This window comes from Salvelinus alpinus, chromosome 14, assembly GCF_045679555.1.
Source record: "Salvelinus alpinus chromosome 14, SLU_Salpinus.1, whole genome shotgun sequence".
Taxonomy (NCBI): Eukaryota; Metazoa; Chordata; class Actinopteri; order Salmoniformes; family Salmonidae; genus Salvelinus; species Salvelinus alpinus.
In genome coordinates, this window is record NC_092099.1 from 12,631,915 (window position 1) to 12,648,773 (window position 16,859).

The 16,859-nt window shown below is 48.2% G+C and overlaps 1 protein-coding gene across 2 annotated transcripts in view; it reads right to left on the reverse strand.

Annotated features, from left to right (window-relative positions):
- Positions 1-7,721: 7,721 nt before the first annotated feature.
- Positions 7,722-16,859, reverse strand: part of LOC139538436 (coiled-coil domain-containing protein 148-like) — a 74,587-nt gene continuing 65,449 nt past the window's right edge. For both annotated transcript variants that reach the window (XM_071340454.1, XM_071340455.1), the window contains exons 11-15: positions 10,534-10,674; positions 9,618-9,736; positions 8,937-9,054; positions 8,567-8,710; positions 7,722-8,074 (exon numbers count right to left, since the gene is read on the reverse strand). In XM_071340454.1, coding sequence (XP_071196555.1) covers positions 7,913-8,074; positions 8,567-8,710; positions 8,937-9,054; positions 9,618-9,736; positions 10,534-10,674 — 684 coding nt within the window. In that variant the 3' untranslated portion in view covers positions 7,722-7,912. The remainder of the gene's footprint in view (positions 8,075-8,566; positions 8,711-8,936; positions 9,055-9,617; positions 9,737-10,533; positions 10,675-16,859) is intronic.

Below are 16,859 nucleotides of genomic sequence, written 5' to 3' on the forward strand. Positions count from 1 at the left end.
AGGAGACATCGGTGAGCATATCGGAATCGGACGATATTAGCTAAAAATGCCAACATCGGCATCGTCCCAATGTCTAGTTTAACGCTGATGTGCAAAACCGATGTCAAAGCTGACGTGCATACCTATATAACGTAAGTAGATGATGTAATGACGGCACAAAAAATACAGCGATACACAGAACAAAAGCAGAAAAATACTAAGCGCATACTTCCAAGTCGAACAGTCATTTGAAAGAGTAAGGCAAAATCAAAGGCAAAATCCAATAACGGCAAGATAATGGAATTCTTTGCCCTTGACAATCAACCGTCCTCCGTCGTGGATGATGTTGGCTTTCGCCGACTGGTCGAGCGCCGATATACACTCTTTTTCAGATGTTGCCCTACCGGAGTTACACAGTATTGTTGAAACGTACATCTTTGATCTACTTGCTATGGGCGTCACTGCTATTAGCTTCATGACTGACATTTGGACCAGCGATGTCAGTCCCATGAGCATGCTGAGTCTGACAGCACAGTGGGTCGATGAGGATTTCCTACTGAGGAAAGCCGTATTGCATGCTCAAGAATGTTCTGGTTCTCATACCGCTGCTGCTATTTCAATGGCATTTGAGAACATGTTTGAAACTTGGAAACATGAACACACTCCTAGCGCCATTCGAACAACTGCTGGATGGAAAGGTGGAAACAAACACAGAGACAGTGCGCACCGAGGAAGAGAGGCCACGGACAGACAGAGCTGAAACTTCACTGCTTGACATGTATGATGAAATCCTGGTTGAGAATGAAACGACTGAACAAATAAACAACGAAACAGCACAGCAAGTAAGTGAAAGAAATAGGTTTTGATGTTTTACTGTAATGGGGACATCAAATCAAATTGTATTTGTCACATACACATGGTTAGTAGATGTTAATGCGAGTGTAGCGAAATGCTTGTGCTGCTAGTTCCGACAGTGCCGTAATATCTAACAGTAATATCTATCAAGTAATCTAACAATTCCCCAACAATTCCCCAACAACCACCTAATACACACAAATCTAAAGGGGTGAATGAGAATATGTACATGTAAGTATATGGATGAGTGATGGCGAAGGTGCAATAGATGGTATAAAATACAGTATATACATGTGATATGAGTAATGTAAGATATGTAAAGTGACTAGTGATCCATTTATTAAAGTGGCCAGTGATTGGGTCTCAATGTAGGCATGGCCTTGAGATAGAAGCTGTTTTTCAGTCTCTCAGTCCCAGCTTTGATGCACCTGTACTGACCTCGCCTTCTGGATGGTAGCCGTGTGAACAGGCAGTGGCTCGGGTGGTTGATGTCCTTGATGATCTTTTTGTCCTTCCTGTGACATTGGGTGCTGTAGGTGTCATGGATGGCAGGTAGTTTGCCCCCGGTGATGCGTTGTGCAGACCGCACCACCCTCTGGAGAGCCTTGCGGTTGAGGGCGGTGCAGTTGCCGTAGCAGCCTGTGATACAGCCCGACAGGATGTTCTTGATTGTGCATCTGTAAAAGTTTGTCAGGTTTTTGGGTGACAAGCAACATTTCTTCAGCCTCCTGAGGTTGAAGAGGCGTTGTTGCGCCTTCTTCACCACACTGTCTGTGTGAGTGGACCATTTTAGTTGTCTGTGATGTGTACGCCGAGGAACTTAAAACTTTCCACCTTCTCCACTGCTGTCCCTTCGATGTGGATAGGGGGGTGCTCCCTCTGCTGTTTCCTGATGTCCACGATCATCTCCTTTGTCTTGATCACGTTGAGGGAGGGGTTGTTATCCTGGCACCACACGGCCAGGTCTCTCCCTATAGGCTGTCTCATCGCTCCAACCCACGACGCGTTGGAGCGAGTAGTCGCATTTCGCTTCGCTCCACAGGTAGTATTACATTTCATTTCATTTCATTACAGTACAACGGTTTGATTTGTTTGATCTTAGCAATTTTTTCTTAGCTAGCTACATAGCCGTCTTTGTATCAAAGATAATTGTGTAGTTTAGAGTAATTATCGAGGTTAGCTAGCCAGCTATTTTCGTCCTTCTAACGTAGTCAACACTGCTAGCTAGCTAGCCAGCTAGCCAACTTCTACCGAATAGCAGCACTGTAGAAACTATCACATTACAACGGAACGACTTGATTAGTGTAGTGTTAGCTAGCTACATAGTTGTCTTTGCTGTCTTTCTATCTTAGATAATTGTGTAGTTTAGAGTAATTATCGAGGTTAGCTAGCCAGCTATTTTCGTCCGCCGCGCCGCCGTTCTCCTACCTAGCCAACACTGCTAGCTAGCCAGCTAGCCAACTTCTACCGAATAGCAGCACTGTAGAAACTATTACATTACAACGGAACGACTTGATTAGTGTAGTGTTAGCTAGCTACATAGTTGTCTTTGCTGTCTTTGTATCCAAGATAATTGTGTAGTTTAGAGTAATTATCGAGGTTATCGAGGTTACCTAGCCAGTTATCGAGGTTACCTAGCCAGCTACACTTTCAAACAAAGTCAACAACGCAGCCACTGCTAGCTAGCCTACTTCACCAGCCAGCAGTACTGTATCATTTTAGTCAATAAGATTTTTTGCAACGTAAGCTTAACTTTCTGAACATTCGAGACGTGTAGTCCACTTGTCATTCCAATCTCCTTTGCATTAGCGTAGCCTCTTCTGTAGCCTGTCAACTATGTGTCTGTCTATCCCTCTTCTCTCCTCTCTGCACAGACCATACAAACGCTTCACACCGCGTGGCCGCTGCCACTCTAACCTGGTGGTCCCAGCGCCCACGACCCACGTGGAGTTCCAGGTCTCCGGCAGCCTCTGGAACTGCCGATCTGCGGCCAACAAGGCAGAGTTCATCTCAGCCTATGCTTCCCTCCAGTCCCTCGACTTCTTGGCACTGACGGAAACATGGATTACCACAGATAACACTCCTACTGCTCTCTCCTCGTCTGCCCACGTGTTCTCGCACACCCCGAGAGCTTCTGGTCAGCGGGGTGGTGGCACTGGGATCCTCATCTCTCCCAAGTGGACATTCTCTCTTTCTCCCCTGACCCATCTGTCTATCGCCTCCTTTGAATTCCATGCTGTCACAGTTACCAGCCCCTTCAAGCTTAACATCCTTATCATTTATCGCCCTCCAGGTTCCCTTGGAGAGTTCATCAATGAGCTTGACGCCTTGATAAGTTCCTTTCCTGAGGATGGCTCACCTCTCACAGTTCTGGGTGACTTTAACCTCCCCACGTCTACCTTTGACTCATTCCTCTCTGCCTCCTTCTTTCCACTCCTCTCCTCTTTTGACCTCACCCTCTCACCTTCCCCCCCTACTCACAAGGCAGGCAATACGCTTGACCTCATCTTTACTAGATGCTGTTCTTCCACTAATCTCATTGCAACTCCCCTCCAAGTCTCCGACCACTACCTTTTATCCTTTTCCCTCTCGCTCTCATCCAACACTTCCCACACTGCCCCTACTCGGATGGTATCGCGCCGTCCCAACCTTCGCTCTCTCTCCCCCGCTACTCTCTCCTCTTCCATCCTATCATCTCTTCCCTCTGCTCAAACCTTCTCCAACCTATCTCCTGATTCTGCCTCATCAACCCTCCTCTCCTCCCTTTCTGCATCCTTTGACTCTCTATGTCCCCTATCCTCCAGGCCGGCTCGGTCCTCCCCTCCTGCTCCGTGGCTCGACGACTCATTGCGAGCTCACAGAACAGGGCTCCGGGCAGCCGAGCGGAAATGGAGGAAAACTCGCCTCCCTGCGGACCTGGCATCCTTTCACTCCCTCCTCTCTACATTCTCCTCTTCTGTCTCTGCTGCTAAAGCCACTTTCTACCACTCTAAATTCCAAGCATCTGCCTCTAACCCTAGGAAGCTCTTTGCCACCTTCTCCTCCCTCCTGAATCCTCCTCCTCCTCCCTCTCTGAGGATGACTTCGTCAACCATTTTGAAAAGAAGGTTGACGACATCCGATCCTCGTTTGCTAAGTCAAACGACACCACTGGTTCTGCTCACACTGCCCTACCCTGTGCTTTGACCTCTTTCTCCCCTCTCTCTCCAGATGAAATCTCGCGTCTTGTGACGGCCGGCCGCCCAACAACCTGCCCGCTTGACCCTATCCCCTCCTCTCTTCTCCAGACCATTTCCGGAGACCTTCTCCCTTACCTCACCTCGCTCATCAACTCATCCTTGACCGCTGGCTACGTCCCTTCCGTCTTCAAGAGAGCGAGAGTTGCACCCCTTCTGAAAAAACCTACACTCGATCCCTCCGATGTCAACAACTACAGACCAGTATCCCTTCTTTCTTTTCTCTCCAAAACTCTTGAACGTGCCGTCCTTGGCCAGCTCTCCTGCTATCTCTCTCAGAATGACCTTCTTGATCCAAATCAGTCAGGTTTCAAGACTAGTCATTCAACTGAGACTGCTCTTCTCTGTGTCACGGAGGCGCTCCGCACTGCTAAAGCTAACTCTCTCTCCTCTGCTCTCATCCTTCTAGACCTATCGGCTGCCTTTGATACTGTGAACCATCAGATCCTCCTCTCCACCCTCTCCGAGTTGGGCATCTCCGGCGCGGCCCACGCTTGGATTGCGTCCTACCTGACAGGTCGCTCCTACCAGGTGGCGTGGTGAGAATCTGTCTCCGCACCACGTGCTCTCACCACTGGTGTCCCCCAGGGCTCTGTTCTAGGCCCTCTCCTATTCTCGCTATACACCAAGTCACTTGGCTCTGTCATATCCTCACATGGTCTCTCCTATCATTGCTATGCAGACGACACACAATTATTCTTCTCCTTTCCCCCTTCTGATAACCAGGTGGCGAATCGCATCTCTGCATGTCTGGCAGACATATCAGTGTGGATGACGGATCACCACCTCAAGCTGAACCTCGGCAAGACGGAGCTGCTCTTCCTCCCGGGGAAGGACTGCCCGTTCCATGATCTCGCCATCACGGTTGACAACTCCATTGTGTCCTCCTCCCAGAGTGCTAAGAACCTTGGCGTGATCCTGGACAACACCCTGTCGTTCTCAACTAACATCAAGGTGGTGACCCGTTCCTGTAGGTTCATGCTCTACAACATTCGCAGAGTACGACCCTGCCTCACACAGGAAGCGGTGCAGGTCCTAATCCAGGCACTTGTCATCTCCCGTCTGGATTACTGCAACTCGCTGTTGGCTGGGCTCCCTGCCTGTGCCATTAAACCCCTACAACTCATCCAGAACGCCGCAGCCCGTCTGGTGTTCAACCTTCCCAAGTTCTCTCACGTCACCCCGCTCCTCCGCTCTCTCCACTGGCTTCCAGTTGAAGCTCGCATCCGCTACAAGACCATGGTGCTTGCCTACGGAGCTGTGAGGGGAACGGCACCTCCGTACCTTCAGGCTCTGATCAGGCCCTACACCCAAACAAGGGCACTGCGTTCATCCACCTCTGGCCTGCTCGCCTCCCTACCTCTGAGGAAGTACAGTTCCCGCTCAGCCCAGTCAAAACTGTTCGCTGCTCTGGCACCCCAATGGTGGAACAAACTCCCTCACGACGCCAGGTCAGCGGAGGCAATCACCACCTTCCGGAGACACCTGAAACCCCACCTCTTTAAGGAATACCTAGGATAGGATAAAGTAATCCTTCTAACCCCCCCCCCCCCCCCCCTTAAAAGAGTTAGATGCACTATTGTAAAGTGGTTGTTCCACTGGATATCATAAGGTGCACCAATTTGTAAGTCGCTCTGGATAAGAGCGTCTGCTAAATGACTTAAATGTAAATGTAAATAAGGCCTACCACTCATCGGCAAACTTAATGATGGAGTCGTGCCTGGCCATGCAGTCATGGATGAACAAGGAGTACAGGAGGGGACTGAGCACGCACTCCTGAGGTGCCCCCGTGTTGAGGGTCAGCGTGGCAGATGTATTGTTACCTACCCTTACCACCTGGAGGTGGCCCGTCAGGAAGTCCAGGATCCAGTTGCAGAGGGAGGTGTTTAGTCCCAGGGTCCTTAGCTTAGTGGTGAGCTTTGTGGGCACTATGGTGTTGAACTCTGAGCTGTAGTCAATGAATAGCATTCTCACGTAGGTGTTCCTTTTGTTCAAGTTTGAAAGGGCAGTGTGGAGTGCAATAGACATTGCATCATCTGTGGATCTGTTAGGGTGGTATGCAAATTGGAGTGGGTCTAGGGTTTCTGGGATAATGGTGTTGATATGAGCCATGACCAGCCTTTCAAAGCACTTCATGGCTACAGACATGAGTGCTACGAGTCGGTAGTCATTTAGGCAGGTTACCTTCGTGTTCTTTGGCACAGGGACTATGGTGGTTTGCTTGAAACATATTGGTAGTACAGACTGAGTCAGGGACTGGTTGAAAATGTCAGTGAAGACACTTGCCAGTTGGTCAGCGCATGCTTGGTGTACACGTCCTGGTAATACGTCTGGTCCTGTGGCCTTCTGAATGTTGACCTGTTTAAAGGTCTTACTCACATCGGCTACGGAGAGCGTGATCACACAGTCGTCCGGAACAGCTGATGCTCTCATGCATGCTGTGTTGCTTGCCTCGAAGCGAGCATAGAAGTAATTTAGCTCATCTGGTAGGCTCGTGTCAATGGGCAGCTCGCGGCTGTGCTTCCCTTTGTAGTCTGTAATAGTTTACAAGCCCTGCCACATCCGACGAGTGTCTGAGCCAGTGTAGTACGATTCAATCTTAGTCCTGTATTGTCGCTTTGACTGTTTGATGGTTCGTCTGAGGGCATAGTGGGATTTCTTATACGCGTCTGGGTTAGAGTCCCACTCTTTGAAAGTGGTAGCTCTACCCTTTAGCTCAGTGTGGATGTTGCCTGTAATCCATGGCTTCTGGTTGGGGTATGTACGTTTGGTCACTGTGGGCACGACATCATCGATGCACTTATTGATGAAGCCAGTGACTGATGTGGTGTACTCTTCAAAGCCATCGGAAGAATCCCAGAACATATTCCAGTCTGTGCTATTAAAATAGTCCTGTAGCTTAGCATCTGCATCATCTGACCACTTCCATATTGACCAAGTCACTGGTACTTCCTGCTTTAGTTTTGGCTTGTATCCAGAAATCAGGAGAATAGAATTAAGGTCAGATTTGTCAAATGGAGGGCGAGGGAGAGCTTTGGGTGGTGGACCATTCTTGATACACACAGGAAACTGTTGAGCGTGAACAGCCCAGCAGCATTGCAGTTCTTGACACAAACCGGTGCGCCTGCCACCTACTACCATACCCTGTTCAAAGGTACTTAAACCTTTTGTCTTGCCCATTCAGACTCTAAATGGCACACACACATAATCCATGTCTCAATTATCTCAAGGCTTAAAAATCCTTCTTTAACATGTCTCCTCCCCTTCATCTACACTGATTGAAGTGGATTTAACAAGTGACATCAATAAGGGATCATAGCTTTCACCTGGATTCACCTGGTCAGTCTATGTCATGGAAAGAGCACGTATTCCTAATGTTTGTACACTCAGTGTATGTTACACAGTCAAATGAGCAACTATATACAGCGAAATACCATACATGACAGGTTTCTCATAATGACAGGCAGTTGTTATCTAACGTCACAGTGGCACGAAACGCAGACATTCTGTGTTAAATGAAGTATCAGATACTGACAGATCGCAAAGGGAGGCGTATGAGGAATACTGCGAGGAATATGGTAACAGTTGAGCCAACATGGTCTGTATTGACAATCACAGAAGTAGCCCAAAGAAGACACTCTGACAAACCTGTGGACAAATATCACTTTTTATCTATATTACCTGTACCTGCAGCCAGTTTCCAAGATGTTTAAAAAAAACAATTCAACTTCACATCAATAAAAACATGCTTGTGTCACTGGCTCTGTCACTGTCACAGGGAAAATGCTATTTACATTATGACTTATTCGGGACACCTGGTTAGCAATTTTGATTGAACAGGGCTAAACACTCTTTGTGGAAGATTTGAATCCTGTGGAGTCAGTGTCCCGTCGAGGTGGTCTGGGTGGCTGGACTACAGAGAGAACCTCCTTAGCATACAGTGTGTCGTGGAGTCCTGCTGCCCGGAGGGCCTGTTCAAGCCTCACTCTTGGATCAGACACAATCTGGAAACCAACAGAGGAAATGATAATAGGGATCTGGTCAAAAGGAGTGCACTATATTGGGAATATGGTGCCAATTGGGACGCGCTGTTGTAAGGTCCAAAAGGTATAAAAAAAAAATAGATAAGGACGATACTGTCACACCCTTGTTCATAAATGTTTATGATATTTTGCAATTCTAGTCAAACATGTTTTCATATGTTTCCGAACATTCCTCAGTTAAACCAAGGTCATTTAGTCATCGATCACGTTTTCAATCGGAGGAGATGATCTAACCGTCACTGGCCTGATTATGCAATAGACTGCAGGTAAAAAACAGTGTGCTTTCCTGCACAGTGGAGCCCATCCTCCTATTGCTCCTCCCATCAGCCTCCTCTGATTGACACACGTTAACAACATTGGGAGCTACTGGAGAGGGCGCAGTGGGGGAAAAGGCAGATTGACGTGTCTTGACTTGAGAGCAGAAAGTAAAGGACAGTGGCAGGCCAGACTCACCTGAGAGTCTGTGTACGTGTTGAGGTGATATAGGGGACGGTGCAACCGAAACTCCTCCTCTCCGCTCTGCTGCATTATCCGGCCTCTCCAGGCCTCCGTATCTCCCATCATCCTCTCTGGGTCTGGCTCTGCCACCACTGCCACCTTAACCGTGTGGGGGATGGAGAAATCACTTGGAAAAACACCAATTTGATGATAGCCTAGTCATTTCCTTGTATTTCCCTATCCCACCAGTAAGTGGCAGTGAAGCCTCAAAACCAACATGGAACAGCGGGTTCAAAAGCGGCCACAAATGTTCTCCTCCGTGGCATTTTAAATGTCAGATCCAATAAGGGAAGTGAATGGGAATAAGTACTGATAAGAGACGTACCTGATTTCTCAGGGCCTCCAGACGACCGTCTCTCTCCTCTTCCTCTTTTAGGCGCTGGAGCGCCTGCGCCTCCCTCTCCTGCCTCCGCTGCAGCAGCGCCTCCTCACGAAACTGCACCCTGAGGGCAGGAGGGACAGAGAGAGGGGAGGGAGAGAAGTGGGCAAGGACATCAGCCCTCAGCCCAGGCACCACCTATCTGTGGTGGCACAGCAGCCATGCAGGCTGAGAGAGCGTTATGGGCTGCCAGAGAGCTGCTCCTCAGTCTCAGCAGCAGCTACAGTATCTCATGTCCTCAGTGCTCCTCACCCTGCCCTGACTAACTCAACCCTGTCTCTCTCTCGTTCTCCTAGCACTGTTTAAATGCCAGGGACTTGAAAGGAGGCCTGAATGCTAGAGAGTACCGTGGAAACATAGGAGACTGCACTAAAAAGAAGAAAAAACGGCAACTTATCGAATCATACCAGTGGTTCCTAAAATTAGATATTTCAAACTATTTCCTCAGTTTGTTATGGAAAACATATAAATGACTCCATAAATGACGCACCATTCGAAATAAAGGTGTTTTATGAGCATTGTCCAAATAAGCCATGGGGGCGAACAAAGAACTGTCTGTCAGCCAGGTGTTGAGCTCTCTCCTTTAGCGGCCTTGAGGCTAAGCTGCTGCCCATGGTGCATGCTTACCTTTCCTTATCTCTCTTAGCTTGCTCTGCCATGAGTCTCCTCAGCTCTGTCAGTCTCTGCTGATCTCTCCTCTCCAGCTCTTCTCTCCTCCTCTGTTTCTCTGCATAGTACTGCTTCACCTAAGATATACAGGGCACAAACGTTCACAAAACAAACCAAAACGTTTACAATAATACCTGGAGCAGGCGAGTGAACACGAGGGAAACTTTAGTGCGATGTCATCGCGTCCTATTGATCGTGACGGTGTGAAATCAGATAAGAGTAAATCAAATGAATGAGACGATAGTTCATCGTCTGAGAGATGACTGTGTACAAGTATATGTAATCCATTTCAGCCTAAATGGCATCATTAATCAGAGATTCTCCCAGCTTTCCTGTGGTACTGTAGCAGGCCCCAAAGGAGGGGCGCAATCAAACAAGGCTGGCACCAATACACACTCTGGGGTGATACCAAGGGGCAATGCGGGTCAGGGACCACACACTTCTACATACACGCATGGACACACACACACACACACACACACACACACACACACACACACACACACACACACACACACACACACACACACACACACACACACGCACACACACACGCAGGTGCACACACACACACACACACCATCATACCTCATTAAGCTGAATATACAATTAATCAAGCTAATGAAAATCATCATGACACTTTTCCACTTTTCTGACAACCTTATAATAACATATACTGTAATATTATATTACATATCCGTGGAGTTAAATCACTCAAATGAACTTGGGCCATGCCTACAGTATATTGGATACTAAGATGTTATTATATACTGCCATAGAATCTGAGGAGCATGGACTCATTTCAAACATAATGTGACTGGGGGCAGTGCAATATGCTGGAGCGTGGCAGGTGTAAGGATTAGGAGGTCTTAACTTTTTCCTTCTGCAGTGACCTCATGGCCGAGTCTCTCTCCTGCTCCCTCCTCAGTCTGTCCTCCTTTTCCTCCTGCTGCCTGCCAGCAATGGCTGACTCCAATCTGGCAACCTCTTCTTGATGGGCACGCCATTTCTGCAGCTGGACACACACACAGGCATGTAGGTTAGTACCAATCAAAGGCTGCCTCTCTGGACCGAATCACGTTGCCAGATGCCCAGCTGGGTACCAGCCCCAGAGTCTGGTGAGAATGAAAAGGAAAAAGAGGTGTTGAAACAGCCCCTCACAGCACGTTAGAATACCTCAGGACAGTACCGAGACCCAGAAAACCCTGCTCCCACACTGTAATCTAGCTATTTATGCACTAGCCTGTACAACACTTACCTAACCAACAACATGTTGCTGTAAGCCATTGTCTCACAGCCACACACACTCCAACACATACCACTCACCCTGTCAGACCTGTGTAAACACACACGCTCCACATATGCAATCAGACTCAGTGAAAGTGCGAGCACACACACGCATGTGCATGCACGCACGCACTCACACACACACACACAAGCACACGCACGCACACACAACTATAGTTGAGGAGTGAGTGACAGGTTGGTTATGCATCAGGGTCCCTCTGGCACGGTGTGCACTGAAGTGTTGCAATCCAAACAGGCAGACAGATTTACAGATCCATCAACACAGAGCTTAGGAACCCCCTAAAGAGAGCCAAGCATTATTAACACAGTCTATCACACATTAGCACCAGCATCATCATCAATCCAATCAGCCTGCCTGCCAGCCTGCCTAAGAGGAACCAACAACTGGCTGCTGTCTGTTTGTTTGGGGGAAGCTTAGAGGAAAGACCCTGCCCTGCCTTAATCAAATGACATCGGGGTGTGTCTCAAATGGCACCCTATTCCATTTAGTGCACTATATAGGATAGTGCACTATAGAGAATGAGAAAGCAAGAAAACACATTTCACTGTACTAGTGCACGTGACAATAAAACGTGAAACTTGGAATAGGGTGACATGTGGTACATAGACTTGGGGATGGAAAGATATGGAGGTTTATGTTTACATTAAGGGGTTTAATAGAAGAGTTATTAGTTATGACGCAAGACAGAGGCTCAACCTCTTAGAAGGTCTGCCCTGAGCGGAAGCATTAATCACTCACTTTACATAACTTTTTGACTCAACTTTATTGTCACTCAACTTTGAGATAAAATATAAGATAATGGCTGTGGGGAAAGGTTGGTTGCGGCTCTGTGCATACATAGAAACACGTAATAGAACATAGACAAGGACATACACAGACAATGAATACAGGTAGTAAAAGTGCATGAGCAATGGATATTGGATATTGCAGCAGCAGGTTCTGTGGGCTTCCTCGTCCAGACTGGGCTTGAATGTGTTTAGAAGCATTGCTACATGATACCTTCACATCTCATGACTTCTCATGACTTCACAGTTATTGCAAAAGTTTGCTTGAAGCAGACAACACCAGAGAAACAAATGCTTCCCATACAGAGGAGGCTGGTGGGAGAAGATATAGGAAAACGGGCTCATTTGTAATGGCTGGAATGGAATGGAATCAAACACATCACACATATGGAAATCACATGTTTGACTCCGTTCCATTTATTCAATTCCAGCCATTACAATGAGCCCTATCATGGTTCCACCTGTCACCAGAGGGCACTCAGGTGTGTCCTATTTACTCATTATGATTTCCCTGTTAAAAGAGGTGTGTTTTCTGTTGTCCTTTGCTGAAGCTCGAATTGTGTGCCGTGTGCGTTTGTGTCCAGAGTGAGTTTACGAGACTTAGTGTTTGTTGATTTCCCAGTGTTACTGTCATCCTTCCTGTATCTGTTTCTCAGTAATGTATTATGTTTATCCTTAATCACCGATTCCTTGTCTGGTCTCTTCTCTGCACCTGGGTCCAACCTTACCATGTCATAGCAAGCTTCAGCCCACAACATGGACCCAGCAGAGATCACCCAGATCAAGAATGTTGTAACCCACCAAGGAGCACTGCTGGGGCGGCAGCAAAAACAACTCTTACAGATATCAGAAACCCTCCGGGCACTTACCGACTGCCTCCAACCACAGTCCAACCCCAACCCAGGAGGAGCCAATGCCCAAGTCTCATCACTCAGTGCTATAGACGTTGCCATAGTTCCTCCAGGGAACCTGTACCGGGAACCCAAGATCCCAGCCCCCGAGCATTATGATGGCCACCCGTGAGGATGCAAAGGGTTCCTCACCCAGTGCTCTGTGGTGTTCGAGCTACAGTCCTCCTCGTTCCACACCAATTGGGCCATAATCGCCTACATAATCTCTCTACTCTCGGGCAAGGCCCTGGTGTGGGCAATGGCGGTGTGGGAACAGCAGCCACCATCCTGCAGCTCCATATTAGCCTTCACTGCCGAGCTGCGACGAGTCTTCGACAACCCAGTCGGCGGACAAGAAGCGACCAGCTGACTGTTCAACATCTGCCAAGGAGCCAGACCAGTGGCTGACTTCGCCATTGAGTTCCGCACCCTCGCCGCAGAGAGTGGGTGGAATCAGAGGCACTGGTCACAGCTTTCCAGCAGGGGTTGGAAAGGAGGATGAACTGGTCTCTTGGGAACTGGGAGAGAACCTTGAGTCCCTGATAACGCTGGCAATCAGGATCACTTTTTTGACACCACCCCAGTATCCAGGTTTCCTGAGCAACCCAAGCCCCCCAAACCCAGCATTGAGGAGCCCATGCAGCTGTGACACATGTCTGAGCGCACAGGAGCGTGACAGGTGCATGTGCGAAGGCTGCTGCCTCTACTGCGGAGGTCTCGACCATCTCCGTGCCACATGCTCAGAGCTGACGGGAAACGCCAGGGCTTGCCAGGACAAGGGGAGACCCTGACGAGCTATACAGTTACCCCCCGGCTACCCAGTCACCGTCTGTCACTACATGCAACCCTCCACTGGAACAACCTGTGGAGGGTGGACTCCAGGGCCGCAGATAATGTCATTGATCAAGACTTCGCCAGAGAATTACAAATCCCCTGCGTGAAATGTCCCATCCGTCTACAGATTCAAGCCCTCGATGGACGCCCCATTGGCTCCAGCCAGGTAGAATATCAGACCAATCCCATTCTACTGCAGGTTGTGCGGAATCACTCAGACTTAATTTTCTTTTGATCATGGCTCCCGAGAACCCATTATCGTGCTACATAACCCACTACTCTCCTGGCCCACGGGACACCTACTAGACTGGTGTAAGAACTGCCAGACTACATGTCTAAGACCCACACCTAGAGCCTTTCCGCATCCCCCTGCATCCATTGATGACCAATTCTTCTCTCTCCCTCCCAAATACTTCGACCTCCGGGAGGCCTTCAGTAAGAGGCAAGCTGCCACCCTCCCTCCCTCATCTTCCAAACGACTGCGTCATAGAACTCCTACCCAGCTCCACCCTCCCCGGGGCCGTCTTTACTCCCTCTCAATCCCTGAAGCTGCAGGTACGGAGAATTACATCCGGGAGTCGCTGGAGGCAGGATTCATTCGCTCCTCAACATCCCCAGGTTTCTTCTTCGTGGGAAAGAAGGATGGAGTTCTGCGTCCCTGCATCGACTACCGAGGGCTGAACAGGATCACGATTAAGAACCGTTACCACCTACCCCTGATGTCCGCCACCTTGGAGCTGGCCCAGGGGGCCCAATTCTTCACCAAACTGGACCTCCGCAACAATCTGGTGAAAATCAGGGAGGGAGATGAATGGAAAACTGGCTTTAACACCCCTAGTGGCCACTATGAGTATTTAGGCATGCCATTCGGATGATCAAATTCACAGGCAGTCTTCCAAGCATTGGTCAATGACACCCTTAGGGATATGTTGAATCAGTTTGTCTTTGTTTACCTAGATGACATCCTGATCTTCTCCAAGACCCTTCCGAAACACATCCTGCACGCGCGCCAAGTCCTGAGACGCCTCGTGCAGAGTCAACTATACGTCAAGATTGAGAAGTGTGCGTTCCATGTATCCCAAGTCTCTTTCCTGGGCCACATTATCTCTTCCGCCAGCATCCAAATGGACCCTGTAAAGGTTAGGGCGGTCACTGACTGGCCCCGTCCCGCCTCACTCAAACAAGTCCAGCGGTTCCTTGGGTTTGCGAATTTTTACAGACGTTTTATATGGAACGTTGGTGCGGTAGCAGCGCTTCTCACGACCCTAACCCGCAAGTCCCAGACCCATTTTGTCTGGACCCCCGAGGCTGACAGGGCATTCATGGAGATCAAGGGAAGTTTCACCTCCGAATCCATCCTCATTCATCCTGATCCTACTTGTCCCTTCGTGGTAGAGGTGGACGCCTCAGACACCGGAGCAGGGGCGGTCCTTTTACAGCAGAACGAGGGGGACAAGAGAATGCACACGTGCCTTTCTTTCCAAGCGATTCTCGCCAGCGGAACGCAACCGGGAGCTCTTGGCAGTCAAGTGGGCCCTTGAGGGATGGAAACACTGGTAAGAGGGGGCACCTCGTTCTTTTGTGATCCGGATGGACCATAAGAACTTTGTCTCCATTCAAGAAGCCAGGAGGTTGAACGTTCGCCAGGCTAGGTGGAATCTGTTTTTTACAGGACCACCCCCTGGAAAGGACACTACTCTGTCACAGAATATTATGAATATTATGCTGTTATTATTGACTGAGTTAGACAAAGACTTAGATATTCAAGGATTGCTGCACATTACTGTAAGTTCCTGTAAGAGCCAGAGTGCATAGATGTAGGCTCTCTCTGTCAACATATATTACGTGTTTTGAATTTGATATCTGTGTCGAAACAGCTGTGTAAAGTCTACTGGTGATTCGAACCTACTGTACAAAAACACAATGTAGTAGCTTCCATACATTCCAAAATAATACTTACAAATACACACACTCAAAGACAATCAACTCAGTGTGGTTAAAATGTCCCTTTTGATCTATTTTGTGTTGCCTATTTCTCAATCTAGTAGGCTACTCTCACAGATACATTCTCTGTCTGCGTCTATCACAAATGGCACCCTATTCCCTCCACAATGCACAACCTTTCACCAGAGCCTACCCATTGGGCACACACTGTTTAAATCAACATTGTTTCCATGTCATTTGAATGAAATTACGTTGAACCAACATGGAATAGATGTTTTGACATCTGTGCCCACTGGGTATGGGCCCTGGTCAAAGTAGTGCACTATATATGTAACCGATGTGAAATGGCTAGCTAGTTAGCGGGGTGCGCGCTAATAGCATTTCAATCGGTGACGTCACTCGCTCTGAGGCCTTGAAGTAGTTGTTCCCCTGCTCTGCAAGGGCCGCGGCTTTTGTGGAGCGATGGGTAACGATGCTTCGAGGGTGGCTGTTGTCGATGTGTGCAGAGGGTCCCTGGTTCGAGCCCAGGTAGGGGCGAGGAGAGGGACGAAAGCTAAACTGTTACATATAGGTAATAGAGTGCCATTTGGGACGCACTCTCCGAATGTATTATGTAACCAGTGGATGTGAAAAATCACACCAGAGAAAATCTAGGTTTTTAAAACACACACACACAATTGCACCATCAATCAAGCTAGATAAGATAGTTGGGTGCTTAATGTTGGGATCTGGAGAGATGTGAGCAGTGCAAACAACCTGGGTGTGTGTGTGTGCGCGCTCGTGTTTGTGCATGTGTGCAAGTGCATGTGCCTCTGTGTTGATTATGTCCTCTTCTGAATATGAGTATGTAAATATTAAAAACCAAACAGCACAGCGAAGTGGCCATCATAGCTACCTTAAACCAATCTTACTTCATATTCCCCAAGCTCCCGAGAAAAAACGAAAAACCATGCCACAACAGTGGCTGAAGTGTTTGGGTATGTCTTGCTTGTTTATTGCTGGTTAGAGAATGCATCTTTAAGAGCGCAAGAGGAATAATACACTCATTACATACAGTCTACAGCAATTCATCACTACAATCTAATTTTCTGTGCCTCGCTGCCAAGTACAAACATACTTTTTGTACATGGCAGCCTTAAAAAATGAAGACTAAATCTAGAAATGTCAGAATGATAAAAGCACAGCTGCCTTTTACATCTGCAAACCCTGCCTTCCCCAAAGTGTTTGTTAATATAATTTTAACATAGCTCAGATTTTTGCCTCTGAGCACTCACTGACAGACTAACCAATGAGAGATCTGCCATTTTCAGGTCTTGCCATAGATTTTCAAGTAGATTTAAGTCCAAACTGTAACTCGCCCACTCAGGAACATTCACTGTCTTCTTGGTAAGACACTCCAGTGTAGATTTGGCCATGTGTTTTAGGTTATTGTCCTCCT